We start from the raw sequence: 22413 nt of genomic DNA on the forward strand, positions 1-22413 counted from the left end.
TACACTTTAACCATACTGCTTCCCTCCCTCCAGACCAGGGGTCCTCAAACTTTTAAAACAGGGGGCCAAGTCACTGTCCCTCAGACTCATTGGAGGGCCGGGCTGTAGTTTAAAAAAAATCTATGAACAAATTCCTATGCACACTGCACGTATCTTATTTTGAAGTTAGAAAACAAATGGGGCAAAAACACCCAGCAGGCTGGATAAATGTCCTCGGTGGGCCGCATGTGGCCCGCAGGCCATAGTTTGATGATGCTTGCTCCAGACTCTCTACACCAAACTCACTGCCATCGAGTTCTGACTCATAGGGACCTTTGTATTGCTTTTGTAGTTTTCTGGTACTAAATTTTTCTGGGAGTAGAAAGCTTCATTTTCTCCCATGGAGTGGCTCGTGGTTTTAAACTGCTGACTATACACTACCCTATTACTATACACCCCTCTACTCCTTAAATAAAACAAAAACTCCAAATGCACTGCTATCAACTCATTTTTGACTCATAGTGACCCTATAGGACAGGGTAGAATTGCCTCTGTGGCTTTTAAAGACTAACTTTTTGTTTCTCCCTCCAGCCCTACACAACTACTAATCTGCTTTCTGCTTAAAGATTTGCCTGTTCTGGACATTTCTTTTAAATAGAATGATATAAAAGGTGGTTCTTATGCTCACCTTCCCAACCTGATCCCTGAAGACAAATGGTTGCATAAGCAAATGTGGTGAAGAAAGCAGCAATCTAGCTCAGAAGCAACAAAGCCCACATGGAAGCACACCAGCCTTTGTGATCACAAGGTGTCGAAGGGATCAGGTATCAGAAAACATCATTGTGAATGAGGGGAAGTGCATATTGGGAACCCAAAGCCCATCTGTTGGCAACTGGACACCCTTTACAGAAGGATCACGGGGAGGATACAAGCAAGTCAGGGTGTGATGTAGCAACAATGAAACATACAACTTTCCTCTAGTTCTTAAATGCTTCTTCCTCTGCCACTATCATTATCCCGATTCTACTTTAAACATCTGGCTAGACCAGAGGATGTACACTGGTACAGATAAGAACTGGAAACACAGGGAATCCAGGACAAATGATCTCGTCAGGACCAGTGCTGAGAGTGGTGATACCAGGAGGGTGGAGGGAAGGTGGGGTAGAAAGGGGAAACTGTTTTCAAGGATCTACATATAACCACCTCTCTGGGGGACAGACAACAGGAAAGTGGGTGAAGGGAGACAACATATAGTTTAAGATCTGAAAAAATAATAATTTCTAAATTATCGTGGGCTGGGAGGGAGGGGGAAAATATGCTGACACCAAGGGATCAAGTAGAAAACAAATGTTCTGAGAATGATGATGGCAACAAATGTACAAATATTCTTGACACTGGATGTATGTATGGATTGTGATAAGAGCTGTATGAGCCCCCAATAAAATGATTTTTAAAAGAATTCTTTCAAGGTATATCCATGTATTCTTTATAGCATACCTGTTTATGGTAGAATAATATCATATTTATGGAAATTGTTATTTTGTGTAAGCATTCATCAGTTAATGAACATTTGATGTTTTCACCTTTTGGCTATTGAGAAGATGCTATAATGAACATTAATGTATGAGTTTCTGTGAACACATAAGTGAATTCTCTGAGTATATACCTAGTAGTAGCACACTTAGGGACCATACGGCAATTTTGGTTACTGTTGTCCAGAAGGTTTGCAGTTTGAACCTACCAGCAGCTCCACAGGAGAAAGATGAGTCTTTCTACTCTTAAAAAGATTTATAGTTCTGCTCCATTCTACAGGATCTCTGTGAGTCAGAGTTGACTCAATGGCAGGAACTTTGATGGGGTTTGTTTTGTCTTCTTTTGTTTTAATGGCAATTTTATGTTTAACCTTTGAGGAACTGTCAGACTGGTTTCTTCCTTCCTTCCCTTTTTTTTCTGACTGTTTTATTAAGTGGCTGCATCATTTAACATTTCCATCATCAAGTGGGGTTCTGATTTTTCCACCTTACCAACACTGCCTTTTTTAATTATAGCCTCTGACTTAGTTATCTAGCACGCTATAACAGAAATGCCACTGATGAATAACTTAAGTATTTTAGAAGACCAAAATTGGAGTAGCATTTCTAGGGGAAATCTTTCTTCCTTGTCTTTGAAGGAAGGAATTCAGAATTCCTTGTTATTTGGTATCCCTTTCCCCATCTCTTCTCAGCTCACCCATTTAATCTCTGTTTCACAAAAGAAACGGACTCAATACATACTCTACACTGGTTTTACTGTATATAACAAAGACGACGTGTTTCCCCAAGTTACTATAACTATAGTTATGAAGGTTAGGATTTAAAACTCATATTTTTGGAGGACATAATTCAGACCATGACACCATCCCAGTGTAATAATAATGACATGCATTTCCATGGTGTCTAATATATTAATGTTGAGCATCATTTCATATGTTCATTTTTGTATAGTCTTTGTTCATATCCTTTGCCCATTTAAAAAAATGGATTCATTTTATTTGTTAAGCTTTCTTGATGATGGTTTTCTCTCCTCTCCATTGCAGGTAGAGGAAGTGAAGCGACGGCAGTACTCACTTATGTTCAGCTCAGCTGGAGCCCAAGCTCAGACCTATCATGTCAGCTTTGAGACTTTGGCTGAGTGCCAGAGATGGCAACGGCAAGCTTCGAAGGTGATAAGCTGTGAAACATCTTGATGACTCTGAGATAAGAATGTAGACAACCCAATATAAATATATTTTGAAGTTGAATTTATTCTTGAGAGCACATTCTGATTTTTTTTATCATAACCTTAAGAACCACTTCAAATTTGAACTAATGGGACATTGACTTGCAATTATGTTCCAAACTATTATTTTAGATATGCTGAGGATAATTCATACTTTTAGCATACTTCCTGATTTTTGGCCTTTAAAGATTTCTCTAAAAGTGCATTACAGTTTCCAAATTCTCTTATTGTCATAGCCATCCCTACAAAATTAACATCACTTCCAGAAAGTGGCTGAGCCAAGGTGGCTGCAAAAAGACAGTGTCTTTTCATACCAGACAACCTCCGTACAAAAAGTTCATGGAAAAATTCTATTATCTTTTAATTCCATTTTCCACTGACTTTTTTTTAAACCCCCTCATGTTGCTGTGAATAATGTTAATATTACTCATTGTATGAACTGTTAAATTTACAACCTATTCTTTTTTTAACCTTTTACTTTTTTTTTCAAGCAGCTTGTGCTGTTGTTTTGTGTTTTTAATCATTTAATTTGGAGCTGTTATAGATATCATAACATTCCATAGTTCAATCACATCAAGTAGTATGGCACAATTGCTAACATAGTCAGTTTCAAAACATTTTCTTCGTGAACTCCTTGATATCAGCTCCCCTTTACCCCTTGTCTCCCCCACCGTCCCCCTCAGGAACCCTTATTTTTTATTTTTTTGCCATGTCTTACACCTTCCACTATATCTATTTATGTACAATTTTGCTTGCCATTGCCCTCAAGTGGTGTTATACGGTCATCAGTGCTACAGCTGCTCCCCATTCTCCCCACTCCTCACTTCCCTTCCCTTCCCTCATGCAACTGTTACTCCTATGACTATTTCTGAAGGGTTCTCCAAATTGGCTTTCATTTATTGAATGATATCAATTGTACATTTGAACATACACAAGTCTAACATGATTAATGAGGTGAAACAAATAAAAACCATATTAGTAAGGGGGGGAAATATTAAAGAACCAGAGGATAGTTCGGTGCTTCATTAGTGCCCCCTGGATTCATCATCCCTTGCCTGTGGTCCTTCTAAGAGGAACTTGCAGGTGGGTTTTGGGTCTCCACTATATCCATCCCCACCCCTTCACACTGATTTGGCTGCTTGGTTCTGAACTTCTGATACCTTTTCCCAGTGACACCTCATGATCACACAGGTTGATGTGCTTCCATGTGGGCTTTGTTGCTTCCCTGCTAGAAGGCCTCTTGTTTGACTACAGGCCTTTAGGACCCCAGACAATTTATCTTTTAATAATGGGGACCATCAGCTTTCTTCACTATTTGCTTAGCACCCATTTTGTCTTAAGCGATTGTGTCAGGAAGGTGAGTATCATACAGTGCCGCGTTACTGGAACAAACCATCCTTGTATTGAGATAAGATTTAAGTAGAGGCCCAGAGGCCATCTGCTTCTTTGTTGTATTTGCATTTATATACATATATAAACAAATATACCTATATGTAAGTAATTATATATTTGCATATATATATATATATATATATATATATACATATATGTATGGGTTTTTCTTCTTTCCTCCTGACCCACTATCATGTGTACACATCGTTCACCTCTCAGTAATTCCTTAGATAAAATTCTGTTGATCAGACACAACCAGAAAAACTACATCCCTCTTGCCATCCATTTTAATGCCATTATTCCCCTGTACCCATATTTATTGGCTATCACTCTCCTCCCTTGGCCGCCTCCTGTCCTGTGCCTCCCAGGAACCATCGGTCTTATCACTGTGTCTGCAGGATTTTTCCTGTCCTGCTTATCTTGTATAGATAAACACAGAAAACAAAAAGAAGAAGAAAACTAAAAGAACATACAAGTCGTCAAAAGTCTAGCAGGGATTCTGACACAGAGCAGATGAGTATCTCTGTTAAACAGAAGGACATGTTATAATTCATCAGTCCAGTTCCCTTTTCTTTCAGGATTCCACACCCCGGGTCCTGCTTACCTAATATGTGTTGTTTTTAAAGAATAATATTTTATTGTATTTTTTGTGGAATTTTGCATAGCAAATTAGGTTTCTACTTGGCAATTTCTATACAAACTATTCACAGCATATGGTGTCAGGGCAAAATAAAAATAAGCTAACTTTTATAAATGAATAGAAAGATCTCATTTTCCCCCTAACTTTTATTAGTCCATGCTTCTGTGTAAAAATGCCATTCCTCCTTACACTTAGTAAAAGACATCAGTGCTGGCCCAGGTGACTGTCCTTTTTTATTTTATTCAGGTGGTGTCCCAGCGAATCAGTACAGTTGACCTTTCATGCTACAGTCTTGAGGAGGTTCCTGAGCATCTCTTCTACAGTCAAGATATCACCTACCTCAACTTGCGACATAACTTTATGCAACTAGAAAGACCAGGCGGCCTAGACTCCCTGCACAAGTATGTAGAAAATTCTTTTCATTTATAAAATAGATTTCCAAACTAACATTAAAACTGAATTATAATCAATGTCATAATTACTGTGCTTTCCATTATATATATCTATTGTATGTGTGTGTGTGTGTGTGTGGTTTTTCATGGAGACAATAGATAACGTGTACACATCTTAAGTGCACAGCTCAGTGTACACCCATTGTTTTGGGCAAAGATCAAGGAGGGACGAGAGAGGAGGTAGAGGGAATACCTTCTACTGATGCCCAGCTCGCTGTTGTTGACAAGATCTGGAGGGGTTGGGGGGAAGGTAGAGCTCTACTCATGACATTTCCTAACCTCTTTAAAGACTCCCAAATAATCACAACTTTCCCAAATTCTGTTTTGTATGTATTAAGAACAGCGATTGCATTGATCACTCTTGCAGCATCTACTCATTATTTCTACTTAATTCATATGACATGCCTTTCAAAAAGTTGCATTAAGTACTCCAAGTAAAGTTCTATTTATTTTTTTAAATTGTTTTATTAGGGGCTCATAAAACTCTTATCACAATCCATACGTACATCAATTGTGTAAAGCACATTTATACATTCATTGCCCTCATTTTCAAAGCATTTGCTCTCCACCTAAGCCCCTGGCATCAGCTTCTCATTTTTTCCCCTCCCTTTCTGCTCCCCCCTCCCTCATGAACCCTTGATAATTTATAAATTATTATTTTGTCATATCTTGCCCTGTCCGATGTCTCCCTTCACCCACTTTTCTGTTATCCATCCCCCAGGGAGGAGGTACATGTAGATCCATGTAATCGGATCCCCACACTCTCCCTTCACCCTCCCAGTATCACTTCTCACACCACTAGTCCTCAAAGGATCATCCATCCTGGATTCCCTGTGTTTCCAGTTCCTATCTGAACCAGTGTACATCCTCTGATCTAACCATATTTGTAAGGTAGAATTGGGATCTTAATAGTGGGGTAGGAGGAAGCATTTAGGAACTAGAGGAAAGCTGTATGTTTCATCGTTGCCACATTTCACCTTGACTGGCTCGTCTCCTCCCTGAGACCCTTCTGTAAGGGATGTCCAGTGGCCTACAGATGGGCTTTGGTTCTCCACTCCACACTCCCCCCCCCCATTCACAATTTTTTGTTTTGATGATGCCTGATACCTGATCCCTTTGACACCTCGTGATCACACAGACTGGTATGCTTCTTCCAAGTGGGCTTTATTGCTTCTGAGCTACATGGCTGCTTGTTTACTTTAAATTCTATGTCTTAAGCCTGTTTTCTGTTGAACATTTTATTAGGACTTGGGTGAAAATTTATTGAGCAAATTAGTTTCCCATACAAACATTTAAACACATTTTGTTTCATATTAGATACAGTCCTTTCAATGTAATAGCACTCTTTCCACTTCTTCTCAGGTACCCTTCCCATTTTCTTACCCCTTGGTGATTTTTGGTGAACTTTTGGTGAACTTTGTCCTTGGACAAAGACTGCCCATTGGTCTCATGGTTGATTGTTCTGAGGAGTACACATCACTTACAGGCATTATTATTCATTTTATAGGCCTGTTGTTTGGCTGAAAGTTGATCTCTGGGAGTGGATTCCGTTTCTGGAAGTGGTTTGAAGGGTATCTGAGGGCCATAGTCTCAGAGATTACACCAGTAAGTCTGGTCTTCTTTATGATGCTGAATTTTGTTCTGTTTTTCTCCCACTCTGTCTGGAACCTTCCATTGCAATTCTGATCAGAGCAACTAGTAGTAGTAGCCAGGCACCATCTAGTTCTTCTGGTCCTAGGCTAGTGGAGGCTGTGGTTTTGTGATTCACTAGTCTTTTTTGAACTAATTGTCTCCTTGAGGCTTTGATTTTTCTCCTCTGCTTTGCTTTGAATATGAAGAAACCAACAGTTTTTTCCTAAATGGCCACTGGCAAGCTTTTAAGACTGCAGAAGTACTTAACAAAGTGGGATGTGGATCATGGTCTTCATGGACTTTCTTATGTCCCCCAGAACTCCCGTCCTAAGCTCCAAAATTCCTCAAGGTGTTTAGTTATGGCTAAGAAGTTTATGTAACTTTGCTCTTGTATGCTCTACATTATATCAGGATATCTTTGCAGCACAGATAACTAAAATATCTTAAGCCATTTATGCTCATGATGTACTCCTACATGCAATTCCATACCCATTTAGCTAACATATCAGTGAATATGTGCACTCATAAATTTTGTCATTACTGGTCATGATGTGTTCCCTCTTATTGTGTATTGATTTTCCCTATATACAAATTATATATATATATATATTTACTAGCTGGTGATTTTCCTTTAGGTGTCTCCCTCTTTTTGCTATTGTGAATAATGCTGCAGTAAACAGATGTGTGTGCATCCTAAACTTTCACTTCCATTTGGAAGAGGAAGTACAGTTTTCATTTTTCTTACCATTAAACAAGATTTGTGTAAATGTTTGTTAGAGATGCAGCATCAAACTGCTATTGGCCTCCTGGATAATCTTTTTTTAAAAAAATCATTTTATTGGGAGCGCTTACAGATACCATAACATTCCATAGTTCAATCACATCAAGCAATCTTGTACAGTTGCTACCACAGTCAGTTTTAAAACATTTTCTTTTCTCTTGAACTTCTTGATATCAGGTCCCCTTTATCCCCACCCTCTCCCACCTTCCCCACAAGGAACCCTCATTGCTTTTTTCTTTTTTTGCTGCATTTATAACATCCAGTATTTGGATAATCTTTTTATATGAATCATTGACAATAATTCCTGCTGTACAGTGAGGGTGCATTTCGAGAGATTCTGTCTATTGAAAGTTAGGAATCAAAAGGATCAAACTTAGTGACCAAAAGAAAATAGGCCTGATGCAAAGAATTGCATTCCCAGTGGCAGGATTTTTTTTTTCTTTTTTAAAAATTTTTTTATTTTAACAATTTATTGGGGCTGATACAATTCTTTTCACAGTTCATACATATACATACATCAATTGTATAAAGCACATCTGTACAGTCTTTGCCCTAATCATTTTTTTCTCTTCTTTTACATTTTATTAGGGACTCAAACAACTCTTACCACAATCCATACATATACATACATCAATTGTATAAAGCACATCCATACATTCCCTGCCCCAATCATTCTCAAGGCATTTGCTCTCCACTTAAGCCCCTTGCATCAGGTCCTCTTTCCCCCCCCCCCTCCCCATTCCCCCCTCCCTCATATGCCCTTGGTAATTTATACCTCGTTATTTTGTCATATCTTGCCCTATCCGGAGTCTCCCTTCCCCCCTTCTCTGCTGTCCCTCTCCCAGGGAAGAGGTCACATGTGGATCCTTGTAATCAGTTCCCCCTTTCCAACCCACTCACCCTCCACTCTCCCAGCATCGTCCCTCACACCCTTGGTCCTGAAGGTATCATCCACCCTGGATTCCCTGTACCTCCAACCCTCATATGTACCAGTGTACAGCCTCTGTCCTATCCAGCCCTGCAAGGTAGAATTCGGATCATGGTAGTTGGGGGGAGGAAGCATCCAGGATCTGGGGGAAAGCTGTGTTCTTCATCGATACTACCTCACACCCTAATTAACCCATCTCCTCTCCTAAACCCCTCTATGAGGGGATCTCCATTGGCCGACACTTGGGCCTTGGGTCTCCACTCTGCACTTCCCCCTTCATTTAATATGATATATATATACATATATACACATACATACACACACTTATATCTTTTTTTTTTTTTTTGCATGATGCCTTATACCTGGTCCCTTGGGCACCTCGTGATCGCACTGGCCGGTGTGCTTCTTCCATGTGGGCTTATTTGCTTCTGAGCTAGATGGCCGCTTGTTCACCTTCAAGCCTTTAAGACCCCAGACACTATCTCTTTTGATAGCCGGGCACCATCAGCTTTCTTCACCACATTTGCTTATGCACCCATTTGTCTTCAGCGATCCTATCATGGAGGTGTGCAGTCAATGATATGATTTTTTGTTCTTTGATGCCTGGTAACTGATCCCTTTGGGACCACTCGATCACACAGGCTGGTGTGTTCTTCCATGTGGACTTTGTTGCTTCTGAGCTAGATGGCCGCTTGTTTATCTTCAAGCCTTTAAGACCCCAGTCACTATCTCTTTTGATAGCCGGGCACCATCAGCTTTCTTCACCACATTTACTTGTTAACCCACTTTGGCTCCAGCCGTTGTGTTGGGAGAGTGAGCATCATAGAGTTCCAATTTAATAAAAGAAGGTATTCATGCATTGAGGGAGTGTTTGAGTAGAGGCCCAAGGTCCTTCCGCCACCTTAATACTTGACCTATAAATATAGACACATAGATCTATTTCCCCATCCTCCTATATATATTTGCATGTACATGTCTTTGTCTAGACCTCCATGAATGCCCTTTGACTCCTAGCTCTTTCCTCCATCTCCCTTGACCTTCCTCCTGCCCTACTACCATGCTTCATCGCCACCTGGGCTAGAGTATACCTCTTCTCTAAGCAACCTTACCCTTGATCGTTTCCCACCATGCCTCAGTGGCAGGATTTTTATCTCTGTTTTGTTCTTGCTTCTGCCAAATCTACAGCCTGTCAGCTATGAAACCTCTCTTCTGAAGGAACCATTTTCATGCCATGTAGATCTCTTTTCTCACCCACTCTCCTACTCCATAAAAATAGATTCAAAGGAATACATATGTGATGTAAATAATTTGGCTTGTTGTTGGGAAAGGAGAAGTAGGTAATTACACCTTAGCTTGAAGTATATCATGATTTAAAAGATAATGTACATTACAAGACATATATCTCCTTAATAGCTATTATTGCTAGAATAAATTTTAAAAATACTAGGGCTTATTAGATAGTATGTTTTAGAAGAAAATTTTAAGCATAAGTCTGTATTTGATAATGAGATTACTATCTTAGTAATATTGCTATGTAGAAGTGAAAACACTATAATTTTAGAGAGTGGGTATTTATCTTTTCCTTTTGAGTTGCTATTGAAAACGCGAGTAATCTAGCCCAGAAGCAACAAAGCCCACATGGAAGCAGCACACCAACAAGTGTGATCATGAAGGGCCGAGGGGACCAGGTTTCAAACAACAAAGGCAGGGGGAAAAATCATATCATCGTGAATGAGGGGAGTGTGTGATGGGGACCCAGTGCCCATCTGTAGACAGCTGGACATCCCTTGCAAAGGGGTAGTGGGGAGGAGATGAGTCACTCAGGGTTCAGAGTAGCAACAATGAAACGCAAAACCTTCCTCTAGTTCTTGAACGCTTCTTCCCCCCAATTATCGTGATCCCAATTCTGCCTTGCGGACCTGGTTAGACCAGAGGATGCACAGCGGTGCAGTAGGGATCTGGAAACACAGGGAATCTAGGACAGATGAACCCCTCAGGACCAGCGGTGAGAGTGGTGACACCAGGAGGGAAGGGGGTGTAGAAAGGGAGACCCAATCTCGGGGATCTATGTGTAACTTCCTCTCTGGGGGATGGGCAATGGGAAAGTGGGTGAGGGGAGACGCCAGGCAGTGTAAGATAGGATAGAGTAATAATTTATAAGTTATTACGGGTTCGTGAGGGAGGGGGGAATGACGAGGGAGGGGGAGGGAAAAAAGGAAAATGAGCTGGTTCCAGGAACCCAAGTGGAAGGTGAATGTTGAGATGACCAGGGCAACAAATGTATAAGAGTGCTTTACTCAATTGATGTATGGATGGATTATGATAAGAGTTGTATGAGCCCCAATAAAATGATTTATTAAAAAAAACAAAAACACGAGTAATCCAGGTTGAGGACTGGGTTACAAATTCTGAAGTAAAAGCACCACACCAAAGGAACAGTCTTGGAAATCAAAGGTTGAGAATTTGGAGGAGAAGCTAGAGCAGTTGACAACATCATCATCAAGGTAGGAAATCACCTGAGCCATACCATTTGAACCTTGTATAATCACAGAGTTCCTGCTCTTAAGTGTTATGACCAAAGAGATTCTGTGGTAACACTTTATGGTGTTACCATCTCTAGTTAGTACATTATAGATAACTTCTTTAAACCAAATAGCATTAAAATTACTGTTTCATTCTGTACATTAGATCACTTTACAAGAAAATGCCATATCACATATGTATGAGAGGACTTCAATAAGTTTGAGGAAAAAGTGGGATTAAAGATAATGAGATCTTGACATAAACCTTTTGAAATTCCTTTTTATTTTCAAGTTCTAATTGACTTATCAATTTCAAGTGACAGTTGAATCAACATAATTTTAGTGTGAATAAAGAAGTTGTTTATAAGGGGATTAGAAGTTGCTTGTAACAAGTATATATTTGTTAGTTATTCCTATGGCCATGGGTTGATTGATTGTGTTGGAGTATAGAATGTTTCATATAGAAATTCAAAATACTGTCATTGAGTTGATTTCCATTCATAGTGACTGTATAGGAAAGAGTAGAAGTACTCCATGTGGACTTCTGAGATTGAAACTCTTTGAGAGCAGAAAGCCTCATCTTTCTTCCTTGGAGCAGCTCAAAGTTTTGAACTATCGACTAGTAGTCCAATATAACCACTATGCTACATTAATAGACATGAAAGGGGAAAAAAACGATGTCACACATATCATATATTATTTGCAACTCAAGGATAGTACTAGTAAAACTTTTTCTCTCTAGATTTTCTTCCTTTTAAAGAAAGAGAAGAGAGAATTTTGACCACATTCCACATTATATTCTTGACAACCCCGACTTGTGTGAGGCAGTGTAGTATCCTCTGTGTTAAACACAGTATTTGGCTGGTAGTGAGTGTTCAGTAAATTCTTGTGAAACAATAGTCATATGAAATAGATCTTTTTGTCATGCATAAAAGACCAGTTGTCATTCAGTACTGTAATTTGTGCCTTTGCAATTTAGATTTTCTCAGCTGAAGGGCCTGAACTTGTCCCATAATAAGCTTGGGTTGTTTCCTACATTGCTGTGTGAGATCTCTACACTGACTGAACTCAATCTTTCCTGTAATGGAATTCACAATCTGCCAAACCAGATTGGCAACCTGCTCAAGTAAGTATCTGAATTTTACTAGGTCTATCTCTTCCCCAACAATGAAATACATCTTGTAGATTTTAAGGTTCTATCAGCAGCCATTTTGACAACTAAAAATTGAATTGCCCTCAACAGTGACTGAGCCCTCAGTTTCACCACCAGAGACTCTCTAATTATTTTAGTGTTGAAGAAAACACTTGTGCACATTATTTATAAAACCAAACTCACTGCCATCGAGTCAATTCTGACTCATACCGACCTGAAAGGACAAAGGTAGCACTGCCTGGTGGGTTTCTGAGACTGTAACTCTCTCTTTTTTTCTAAGTTGTATTGGCATATAATCCACATATTATACATTTCAATTATTCAACATATAAAGAATTGTACAATCATTGACATTCAATTTTAGAACATTTCCGCCATGATTAAATCACCTTTAAAACGAGTTGCGAAATCACATTCAGTTCTAGTGCTCCCTCCCTCTCCCGCCTTCATTGTTTACTCCCCAAATCCCCTTAATCTCTCCCTGTCCCTATGTCCCCTGTAAACCCTCGCATCAGTTTTTATTTGTAAGCATCCTCTCCTTCTGTGCTTTACAAACTGGTAAACCCAGCAGAAACAGTAAAGAACACAGACGAAATAGCGCAGTATGGTAAAACAATAGTAAGATGGACATAAAATATGAACAATGAGTGAAAAAGGCTGAAACTCTTGATGGGAGTAGAAAGCCTTGTCTTTCTCCCTTGGAGCAGCAGCTGGGGATTTCTGTTTACCTTGTGGTTAGCAGCCCACCTCGCTACTCCACCTAGTACGTGTGTGGGGAAATCTCTTTGGATAAGCGATTTGGGACAGTTTGTTAGTTTTGGATTTCCATTCCAAGTAAATTCTTCATAAAATGTCGTGTGCTTTCTTCCTACAGTCTTCAGACCCTCTGTCTTGATGGCAACTTCCTGACTACTTTACCAGAAGAGTTGGGAAATCTACAGCAGCTTTCTTCCCTGGGAATTTCCTTCAACCACTTTTGTCAAATTCCTGAGGTTTATGAAAAGCTCACTACATTAGATAAAGTGGTTATGGCAGGAAATCAACTAGAAGTCCTAAACCTAGGGGTGCTAAACCGAATGAGCCATATCAAGCATGTGGATTTAAGGTAATGTTGGCCTTTATCCTATCTTCCTTTAGATTGACCCCTTAGAATTAAATTAAATTTTCCCTCCATAAAGACTCTCCATAAAATACTAGGATTTTAGAACATTATAGAAATACATATTTACAAAACTCCCATCCCAGCCCGACCCTGCTTAGCTTCCAAGATCAGATGTGATCAAGTGCGATCAGGGTGGTATGGCTATAGACTATTTAAAAAGCTGTAGTTATAGTAGAACTTCACTTAGCACTCATTAACAGAGGGATTAAGAATGAGACAGGTATTCCACATGATAAATACTTAGCAACATTTTATGAGAATTCTCTTGTCACATTGTTATCATTCTTGTTTGGTAAAGATATGCTTGGTACAAATATGTAGCATAACATTTGCCATTTCAACATTTTCTGTATGTACAACTGAGTGACATTCCTTATATCCACCGTGTTGTGGACTAATCACCACTCTCCCTTTTGTAGTCTTTTTCATTTTTGTCAGTCTTGTTCTTCGGAGCCGTCAAGCCAGTTCTGACTCATAGTGCTCCGTTGTAAAACAGAACAAAACACTGCTCTGCACTAGCCTCACAATCATTGGTAGATTTAAGATCACTGTTGCAACCAGTGTCAATCCATCTCTTCCATAATTGCTTTTTTTCAATGACCTTCTACTTTACCAAGCATGACCTTCTCTTCTAGAGACTGATCCAGGGAGAGACAAGTGGGTAGAAAATAGCCTTTCACTCTTTTGATCAATTATTTACTTACTAAGGAGCATCTATTTGTATATTTACTGGTAATTTTATTGTCCATAAATTTTCCCTTTTTCCTTGTGAGTCATTAGTCAATATAAATATTATAATTAGATTTTTTAAAGATTTAACTAATAAAAAATAAGAGTAGCCAAGAATTTTCTTGCTATCATAGTTTCCTAAATTAAAAAAAATTACTGAAAGTTCTATTATACAGTGTCATTGATAATCCTAGTAAGAATATAGTAATAGGTTAACTGGAATACAGGAAAACTTTAATAGGCTTGAATACATTATTAAATCATGTATTTGTATAGAAAAGAGCCAAGAATTAATTTTCCATAATTTGCTCTTGTACCATTTCATATGCTTTTAAAAGTTTTATTAGTATTTCATCCACGTCATACAATTCAATAATTCATTCATGTAAAGAAGAGTTGTACAATCATCACCATATTCAATTCTAGAACATTTTCTTCTTCCTTGTAGTCATTGTTATTCATGTAATTTTTCCCCAATTATGGCAAAAACATACACACCAGAACATTCTCCAATTTCACAACTTTTACATGTATAATTTAGTGCCATTGATTAGACTCTTCGTGTTGTACACCCATTATTGATAGCCTTTTCCAAATTATTCTATCACTATTGACATACTCAATGCCTCTTATGCAACAACATTTATTTTCTTCACCTGTGCTACATATTCATTGGTCCAGTTTAGTTTCTTTCTCCCCCCCTCTCTTTCTTAATATAATATTCACATATAATACATTTCCATGGTTAAGTCGCTTTTAAATGAGTTATATATACATAATCACAATTGGTTCTGGTGCTCCCTCCCTCCTCCTGCATTCATTGCTTGTTCCCAAAAGCCCCTCACCCTCCTTTTCTCCTACCCTACGTCCCCGATAAACCATTGCATCAGTTTTTATCTCTGTGCATCTCCTCCTTCTGTGTTTCATAAACTTGGAGACCCAACACAAACAAAGAACAAAAACAAAATAAAATGGCAAGGATACAATAATAATGTAAAGATAAAAATATAAATAATGAGTAAGAAAGTAAAGATTACCATCAATTTTTTAAAAAGCCAGGGAAGAAATTTTTGTCATGGAACAAACAGGAAATACTTGAGCCTAAAATTCTTTTTAGCAGAGGGAGGTCAACTGGCCGTGTATCAAGTTTGATCCAGCATAATAGAGTTTACAGTGATCTCCGTCCGGTTGTCAAGCTGTTGTAGAGCCCCTTAACCTTGGCTAGAGGGAATTTGCTAGAGGCTTCAGCTGACTAGATTCTCTGCAGATGGGTTTTGAGCCATTCCATGTGCTTCTAACAGAGACGGTTTTCAATGTAAAACCAATCTTGTACACTAGAGATGTGCAGTGTGGAGACCACTCCTTGTTCTCTTAACATGGCCCTGCCATAACTGACTAATTTTATACCCACTAATCCAAAAGATTTTCTCTATCTTCTTGTTCGTTGTCTTATTCCCAGTAAATAATACCTAGTCCTGACAGTTTTTTCCCTTCTCTTTATGTAACTTTTATGTGTATTTGCTAATCGGCATTGTTTAAGTTAGTTTGTAAGCTTAGTGCTCAAGATTAAAGCTGTTCTTGCTACTTACACAAGGGAACTTCAAAATATTCATGGGAAAATGGAATGAAAAGATAATGGGATTTTCCCACGTACTTTCTGGAGCCCTTTTATATAGGATCTTGCAAAATTAGACTAGTAGTCAAAACTGTCTAGGAAAGAGAAGGGATGTTATTCCTCCTATTTTTTTTGTTAAGCATATTTAATAGAATTTATTTTCTTATAATATTAGGATGAACCATTTGAAGACCATAGTTATTGACAATCTGGAGGGAAATAAATACATTACCTACATGGATGTGCGAGACAATCAACTGACTGACTTAGATCTTAGCTCTTTATGTAGCTTGGAGCAGCTACATTGTGAGCGGAACCACCTGAGGGAGCTGACACTCAGTGGCTTTTCCCTTCGAACTCTCTACGCCAACTCAAACAGTAAGTCTTCATCCTTCTGCAGCAGAGGCAGAGGTTTCTCTCTGGGATGCGCCTCGGTCTGTTGCAAAACAGAATTTGAGGTCTTCATGAGGGTCTTGGGTGGGGGACAAAATGTTCAAAAAGCAATGACTTTGGTAGTCTAAAGTACAGCTTAGCAAACCTATAGTCCATGGGCCAAATCCAGCTCACTACCTTTGTTTTTGTCTATCATGGTTTTTACATTTCCTTAATGTTTGTAGAAAATATCCAACTAAGTGTATGAAAATTATACGAAATTAGAATTTTCATGTACATAAACAGTGACTGAAACAATCTTATTGTCTGTGTATGGTCTATGACTAGTCGCATATCACCATGACAGGATTAAATAGTTGTAAGAGAGTTGATATGACCTATAAAACTTAAATATTATTTTACTTTTCACAGATAAATTTTGCCAACCCCCAAAACTAATATTGCCACATTCCGACAGTTAGAAATCCCTCATCTTAGTGGTTTTCTCTAGGAATGTTTTTTAATATGCAAGCCCTCATACATCGCTTTAAGCAGAGTTCTTCTTTAAAAAGAGGTTATAATTACTCTCTCTGTGTTTAAAGAATTAAAAGAAAACATATTCAATTTCATGAAGTACCAGAAAAATACAAATGAAACAATATAAAGTTTTACTCAGCAGATGAAACATTGTTAAGTGCTGCAAAGGAGGTGAAGCACTAGGCGCTCCCTTGCGCTGAAGTTTGTGGGATCACATGGTAAAGCTCAAACCATCTTAGAGAGTAATACTACAGTGTTCAGGAAGGCAGGCCTGCAGATAACTCAGATTCTACCAGTTCTTCCACTGTTGTATGCAGGTCATTGAATAAACAAAACGAGCAGAGACCGAGCATAGTTTAAGAGGTTTACTGGGTCCAGACTCAGCGCTGAGGGGGACCACACAAGACTCTGGTGAGTGCCAGTTGTGGACCCTGAACTGAGACTAGGGACAGGCTTTTTTATAGGGATATAGTTTATTGGGTCACACAGAAAGAATACAGTACTTTGCATTATCTTTTAGCTTGCACCAGCATGTGGTTTTTCTAAGGAGCTGCAGGATACAGAAGCGGAACATTTTACAGTTAGGCTGACACAAGCTTGGGATCATCCTGTTTTCTTCTGTTCTTATTGCAAACCCAGAACAATTCCAACTTCCTTATCACCCAGAGCAATTTCAATTTCATTATCACATTCCTTATCATTCTTGATCACATTCCTTGGGATTTTTTGTGTGTGTACTATTTATGTGTATACAGAAAGATATGTACAAGAGTGTATATTGCAACATTGTTCTAGTGAAAATAATTGACAAAATTAGTTACTACTAATAAGAAAATGGGCAAATAGTGATATATTTATGCCCTAGAATATTGCACAGCTTCGTGGATTAATTTGTTGCGAACTCTCAGAAGAAGAAAGCACAGAATAGTATGTGCTCTGTGATTATCATAGCACATTTTAGAAAAACAAAAAATATTGCTTTCCTAGCTATACGTGTGCAAGAGCATTACAAAAGGATTCATGGGTATGATAAAAATCAAATCCAGGATGGTGTTTACCCCGGCATTTATAGCAAATCAAACAAAATATTTCTTAAAACCAGGATGGTGGGTGAAAAACTGTTCCTAGTTTTGTTTTTACATTTCTATGTTTGTGAAATATAGAATTAGGACAAAAGAAAGTTAGGAATTATATTTTTGTCTTGATTGATCAAGTTATAGAAATTTTAGCTGTAGCTTACACCAATTGTTAGGTTAGAATACGTAGTGTTAATTTGTAATGTTGAACTGCTGTGTAGGGTTTCCAAGACTATCAATCTTTATGGGAATAGAGAGTTTTATCTTTCTCCCAAGTAGCAGTTGATGGGTTTGAACTGCCAACCTTGTGGTTAGCAGCACAATGCTACTGTGCCACCAGAGTTTCTTAGTCATTATGATGTGATTACATATTGAAGTTCCAATGCCATTCCAATGTACACGCTACCAGAAATGATGACTGGTAATACCATATCAGCTGTTGGGAGTGTAAATTGGTATAAATATTTTGAAGTTTCTCTCCCAGCTTTATACTCAACATAAATGCTTTTATTAACCTATAAATAGACATGAACGAAAATGTTATAGTTGCCCTAATCATACTAGCCTATCAACTCTAACATAAGTACATTATATTTGTGTAAAATAATTTTACACAGAATGAACTAATTACACCACACAACAGTATGAAGAAACCTTACAAATATAAGGTGAAGTGAATTATTCCACAAAAATAATAAGTACTGTGTAGATTCATTTATGGAAGAAAGATGGGGCTCTCTACTCCCATAAAGAGTTCAGGTTTTCCTCAGGACCAATCATGAAAGAAGAGATACCAGGCGAGGAAGGGGGGCAGGTGGGGGAGAAAGAGGGACCCGATCACAAGGATCTACATAGAACCCTCAGCCTGGGGGACTGACAACAGAAAACTGGGTGAAGGGAGACATAGGACAGTGTAAGACAAGAAAAAAAAAATCTAAATTATCAAGGGTTCATGAAGGAGGGAGGGAGGGGAAAAATAAGCTAATACCAAGGGCTCAAGTAAAAAGCAAATGTTTTGAAAATAATGATGGCAACAAATGTACAATGTGCTTGACACAGTGGATATCATGGATTATGAGAAGAGTTGTCTGAGCCCCCAATAAAATGATTTTTTTAAATTCTTGAATCTATACACTTAAAATTTGAGCACTTTTCCTGATTTATTCTATACTTCAATTAAAAGTTTAAATACTGCCAAGTAAGAATGAAACAACTCTTTTTGTTGCTCTTAGTTAAAGACCTAAATAGTTATTGTTGACACTAAACAATCCCCTGATTTTGTGTAGATCCAGTGCAGTACATAGCTCTGGCTGATTGTTAGGCTGTGACAGATTGGGAGGAGGTAGGAGTCAGAAGTGAAGAATCACTCTTTCGCTTTGTCTTTAGTGCTTCTCAGTAAGTAACAGCAGTATTATCTCTGGTGAGCCCAATGAGCGACTTTTCTCTTGTTTACTCTCAGATGCTTTCTTTTTTAGAGAAAATGTCACTAAAACGTATTTGCTTTTTGATTAGGGCTGACAGCGGTGAATGTTTATCCAGTGCCCAGTCTGTTAACTTCCCTAGAGCTCTCCCGGTGAGTGTGTGTCATGAGGGTGATGCTTGTTGGCATTTTCATGGTTAAAAGATAATCTGAGAACACTTTGGCAGTTGGAGGTACAAGAAACCTAAATATATATAATGAAATATTAGGGTAACTTGGAGGGGGATGAGTGAAGGAATGTCTCATAGCTTTTTACTATTTCCGTGAAAAGAAAGGCCTTCCTGACAACAGAAAGGTGCCTACAAATCACTCATTCTTAAATGTGCGCATTTAGGATGCTATCCTAATAGAGATTTATCAATTTTATAGCAGTGATTTTCTTTTTTTGTTTTTTTTTCTTTCCATTATTTTTTAAAGCATTTTATTAGGTGTGATTTTCTTTTTTGTCCATTAGAATCAGATAATTTAAAAATAGCGAATGGCTTGCTTTTTATTTCCTTCTCTTTTTTTATATTCCCTTGACCTATGTCGGTCTAGTTTTTTGAGAGATATTATGTTCAGGACTTTATTATATCCTGATTATAGTCAAGAATAATATAAGTAAGGTTTGCTTTCATCCATTAATTCATTTTTAACACTATTTCAGACATTCAAAACTTAGTAGTTGAGTTTTACAGACTGGTAGAGCGTCTAGTAGAGAGATAACAAACAGGCAGTTGGTTAAGAATTTGTTAGAGTGTTAGAAACTTTAAAGGGGCAGTAGACCCACTCATAGATAAGGGACCTTCAAAAAGTTCTCAGAGAAATTCCATTTATTTCCACAAACTTTTTGAAGCCTGTTGATATTGTTAGATAATGCATGAGGTAATAAATGTAAATAATATACCATAATACATGGTACATAGTAGGTGCTCAAGAAAATTAGTTGCTTTAGCCAGATTTATTTGTGGTGCTGCTTCTTAATTATCATTATTATTCTTAAATTATTAACTCAGTTTTCCTGTGTCATATTGCAGCACAGTCCTAACATAGATCAACACCTTCTTAACTGAACTTGAGCATTGCTAAGGAAAATCTTACTCAGATGGACATCACTGTATGTTTATGATTTGTACTTATTGGGCCTTTTTCTTGTCAGCTTCTTCTAGTGTCCTTGTGTGTTCCAAATTGCCCTACTTCCCTCCACCTTGATGCTTTGTATCTCTTCAACTCTAGAAGTTAGCTCTCTCCTAGATTGCGAAACAGAGGCCCTCTTGGGTGATTTCTTTCAATTTACCACCTTGCCTTTAAACTTACACAGTCCTATCAGTGCTTAACAGCGTTTTTCTGTTCAAGCTCAATCCGTCCATTTCTGCCTTTGATATCCCATCCTCTCCGACTGCTCTGAGACCTTGTTCTGTTAGTCATTTTCCTCTCCTCCTCTATTGGCTGTGTTCAGTTTCTTGCTTTTTCTCAATCTATTTTCACACTCATATCTTCTCTGTCTTCAAAAAAAAAAAGTTCACTTTACCTCACAATCCTTCTAGCTAATGCCCAAGCTCTCTTTTCCCCTTTTGTCCAAATTTTTCAAGAACTACTTGCTCTCCTTGGCTTAGTGTCCTCAGTTTCTATATATGTTATATATTTATTTAAACAAATATATTAAAAATATCATTTCAATTGTAGTCAATATGAAAAGAATCTAGATATTTTCATCCTTAAAAAACAAAAACATTAAGTGTAGTTCACATGTTCACATCTCAATTCAGAATATCCACCTTTCGTGTGCTCAATAGCTACATGTGGCTAATGGATATTGTATTGGCCATCACAGTCTCATTGGCTTCTTGTCTCACCTTGCTTTATTCTTCTCTATGGAGCTTCTTTACGTTGGCACTGTTAATCCTGGTCTTCTTCCTTCAATCCTACTTCCTTGACTTACCCATGTGATCTGACTTGACGCATGCCACTTTCTCCATTCATTCTTTCTCTTCTTCATCCCTAGGGTTCTGTCCTTGGTCTACTGCACTTTTCTTTTAATGTAATCTAACTTACTCCAATGGTTTCTGGTGCACTCTAGTGTCTGTACCAGCCAGGTCTCCATTGCAGGCCCACTTTCTCAGCCTCAGACCCATGTATCCAGTGCTAAGTCATTTCTACCTGTACATCCTTTACCATAAAATATTTGTGTACACTAATATTTGTTGCACTTACTAACCCCTTTCCTGCCTCAACTTGTTTGTCTAGTATTGTCTGTTTCAACTTTTGAGATGATCTCTGTCATCATCCAAGCTACAAACCGCCCCCCCACCCCACTCCCTATAGCTAATCCACCTCCAGCTTCTTTTGATTTTTGCTTCCTAAGTATTGCTGGAGTCCATCCCATCCCTTCATCTACTTTACCACTTACTTACTTACTTTGGCCCATATAATTTCTTGTCCGGACTTTTCTAACAGTTTCTTGATGGTTTTTTATTTTATCAGTATAACCCTCTTGTCAGATCTCTAGTTAGCCAGAGATTGACCTATTTAAAGTATAAAACTGACATTGTCTCTCCACTGTTTTTAAGTCCCTTAGTGAACTTCTAATAATACCCATAGGATAGTCATACATCGCTAAACACGGTTTGTTTCTGGTCCTCATGCAGCTCTCCAGGCTTGTTTCTCTTGCCATTTCTATACTGCCAAACTGCTTTGTATTCCCCATAGACCTCAGACATCGTTCTTGTCTCTGCCCTAGCTCTTTTTGTCATCTGCTTGGAATATTCTCCTCGCAACCAAGTCTTTGTAAGACGTTCTTCTAATTCTAGGCCAGGTGTCATCCTCCTTAGTAAGCTTGCCTTGATCTATTTCAGGCAGCATGTTCCTTTCTTTTGGCGATTATGTAGTATCTGTGTGATCACATAGTACATACTTCATTTTGCCTCAGTGGATTGGTAGGTGGATAGATAGATACCTTGAGGGTCTAGAGAACCTAACATTTAAAGATAAAAATCTCTCTTTATTCTTAAGTCTACATTTAGTGCTTTATTAAATATTTGTGTTTACATTCTAAATGTTTCAAACCTTTTAATCTTTTCCCTTATTAGGTATATCCCATACTTTTTTCATTCTGTCCAATCTCCTTGGAATTTGCTTCTCTCCTCCCACACTTGAAATCCTACTGCTCTTCTAAGGGTTATTTAAAATGCCACTTCTTCCATCAAGCTTTTCTTCATGCCTCCCTC

The 22413-nt window shown here is 38.3% G+C and overlaps 1 protein-coding gene across 1 annotated transcript in view; it reads left to right on the forward strand.

Moving 5' to 3' along the window:
• PHLPP2 (PH domain and leucine rich repeat protein phosphatase 2) overlaps window positions 1–22413 on the forward strand; it is a 91464-nt gene that overhangs the window by 48314 nt on the left and 20737 nt on the right. The window contains exons 5-10 of the mRNA XM_075536902.1: window positions 2555–2680; window positions 5015–5169; window positions 12063–12209; window positions 13111–13341; window positions 15918–16120; window positions 19240–19300. Coding sequence (XP_075393017.1) covers window positions 2555–2680; window positions 5015–5169; window positions 12063–12209; window positions 13111–13341; window positions 15918–16120; window positions 19240–19300 — 923 coding nt within the window. The remainder of the gene's footprint in view (window positions 1–2554; window positions 2681–5014; window positions 5170–12062; window positions 12210–13110; window positions 13342–15917; window positions 16121–19239; window positions 19301–22413) is intronic.

This window comes from Tenrec ecaudatus, chromosome 18 (genome assembly GCF_050624435.1).
Source record: "Tenrec ecaudatus isolate mTenEca1 chromosome 18, mTenEca1.hap1, whole genome shotgun sequence".
In the NCBI taxonomy this organism is placed as follows: Eukaryota; Metazoa; Chordata; class Mammalia; order Afrosoricida; family Tenrecidae; genus Tenrec; species Tenrec ecaudatus.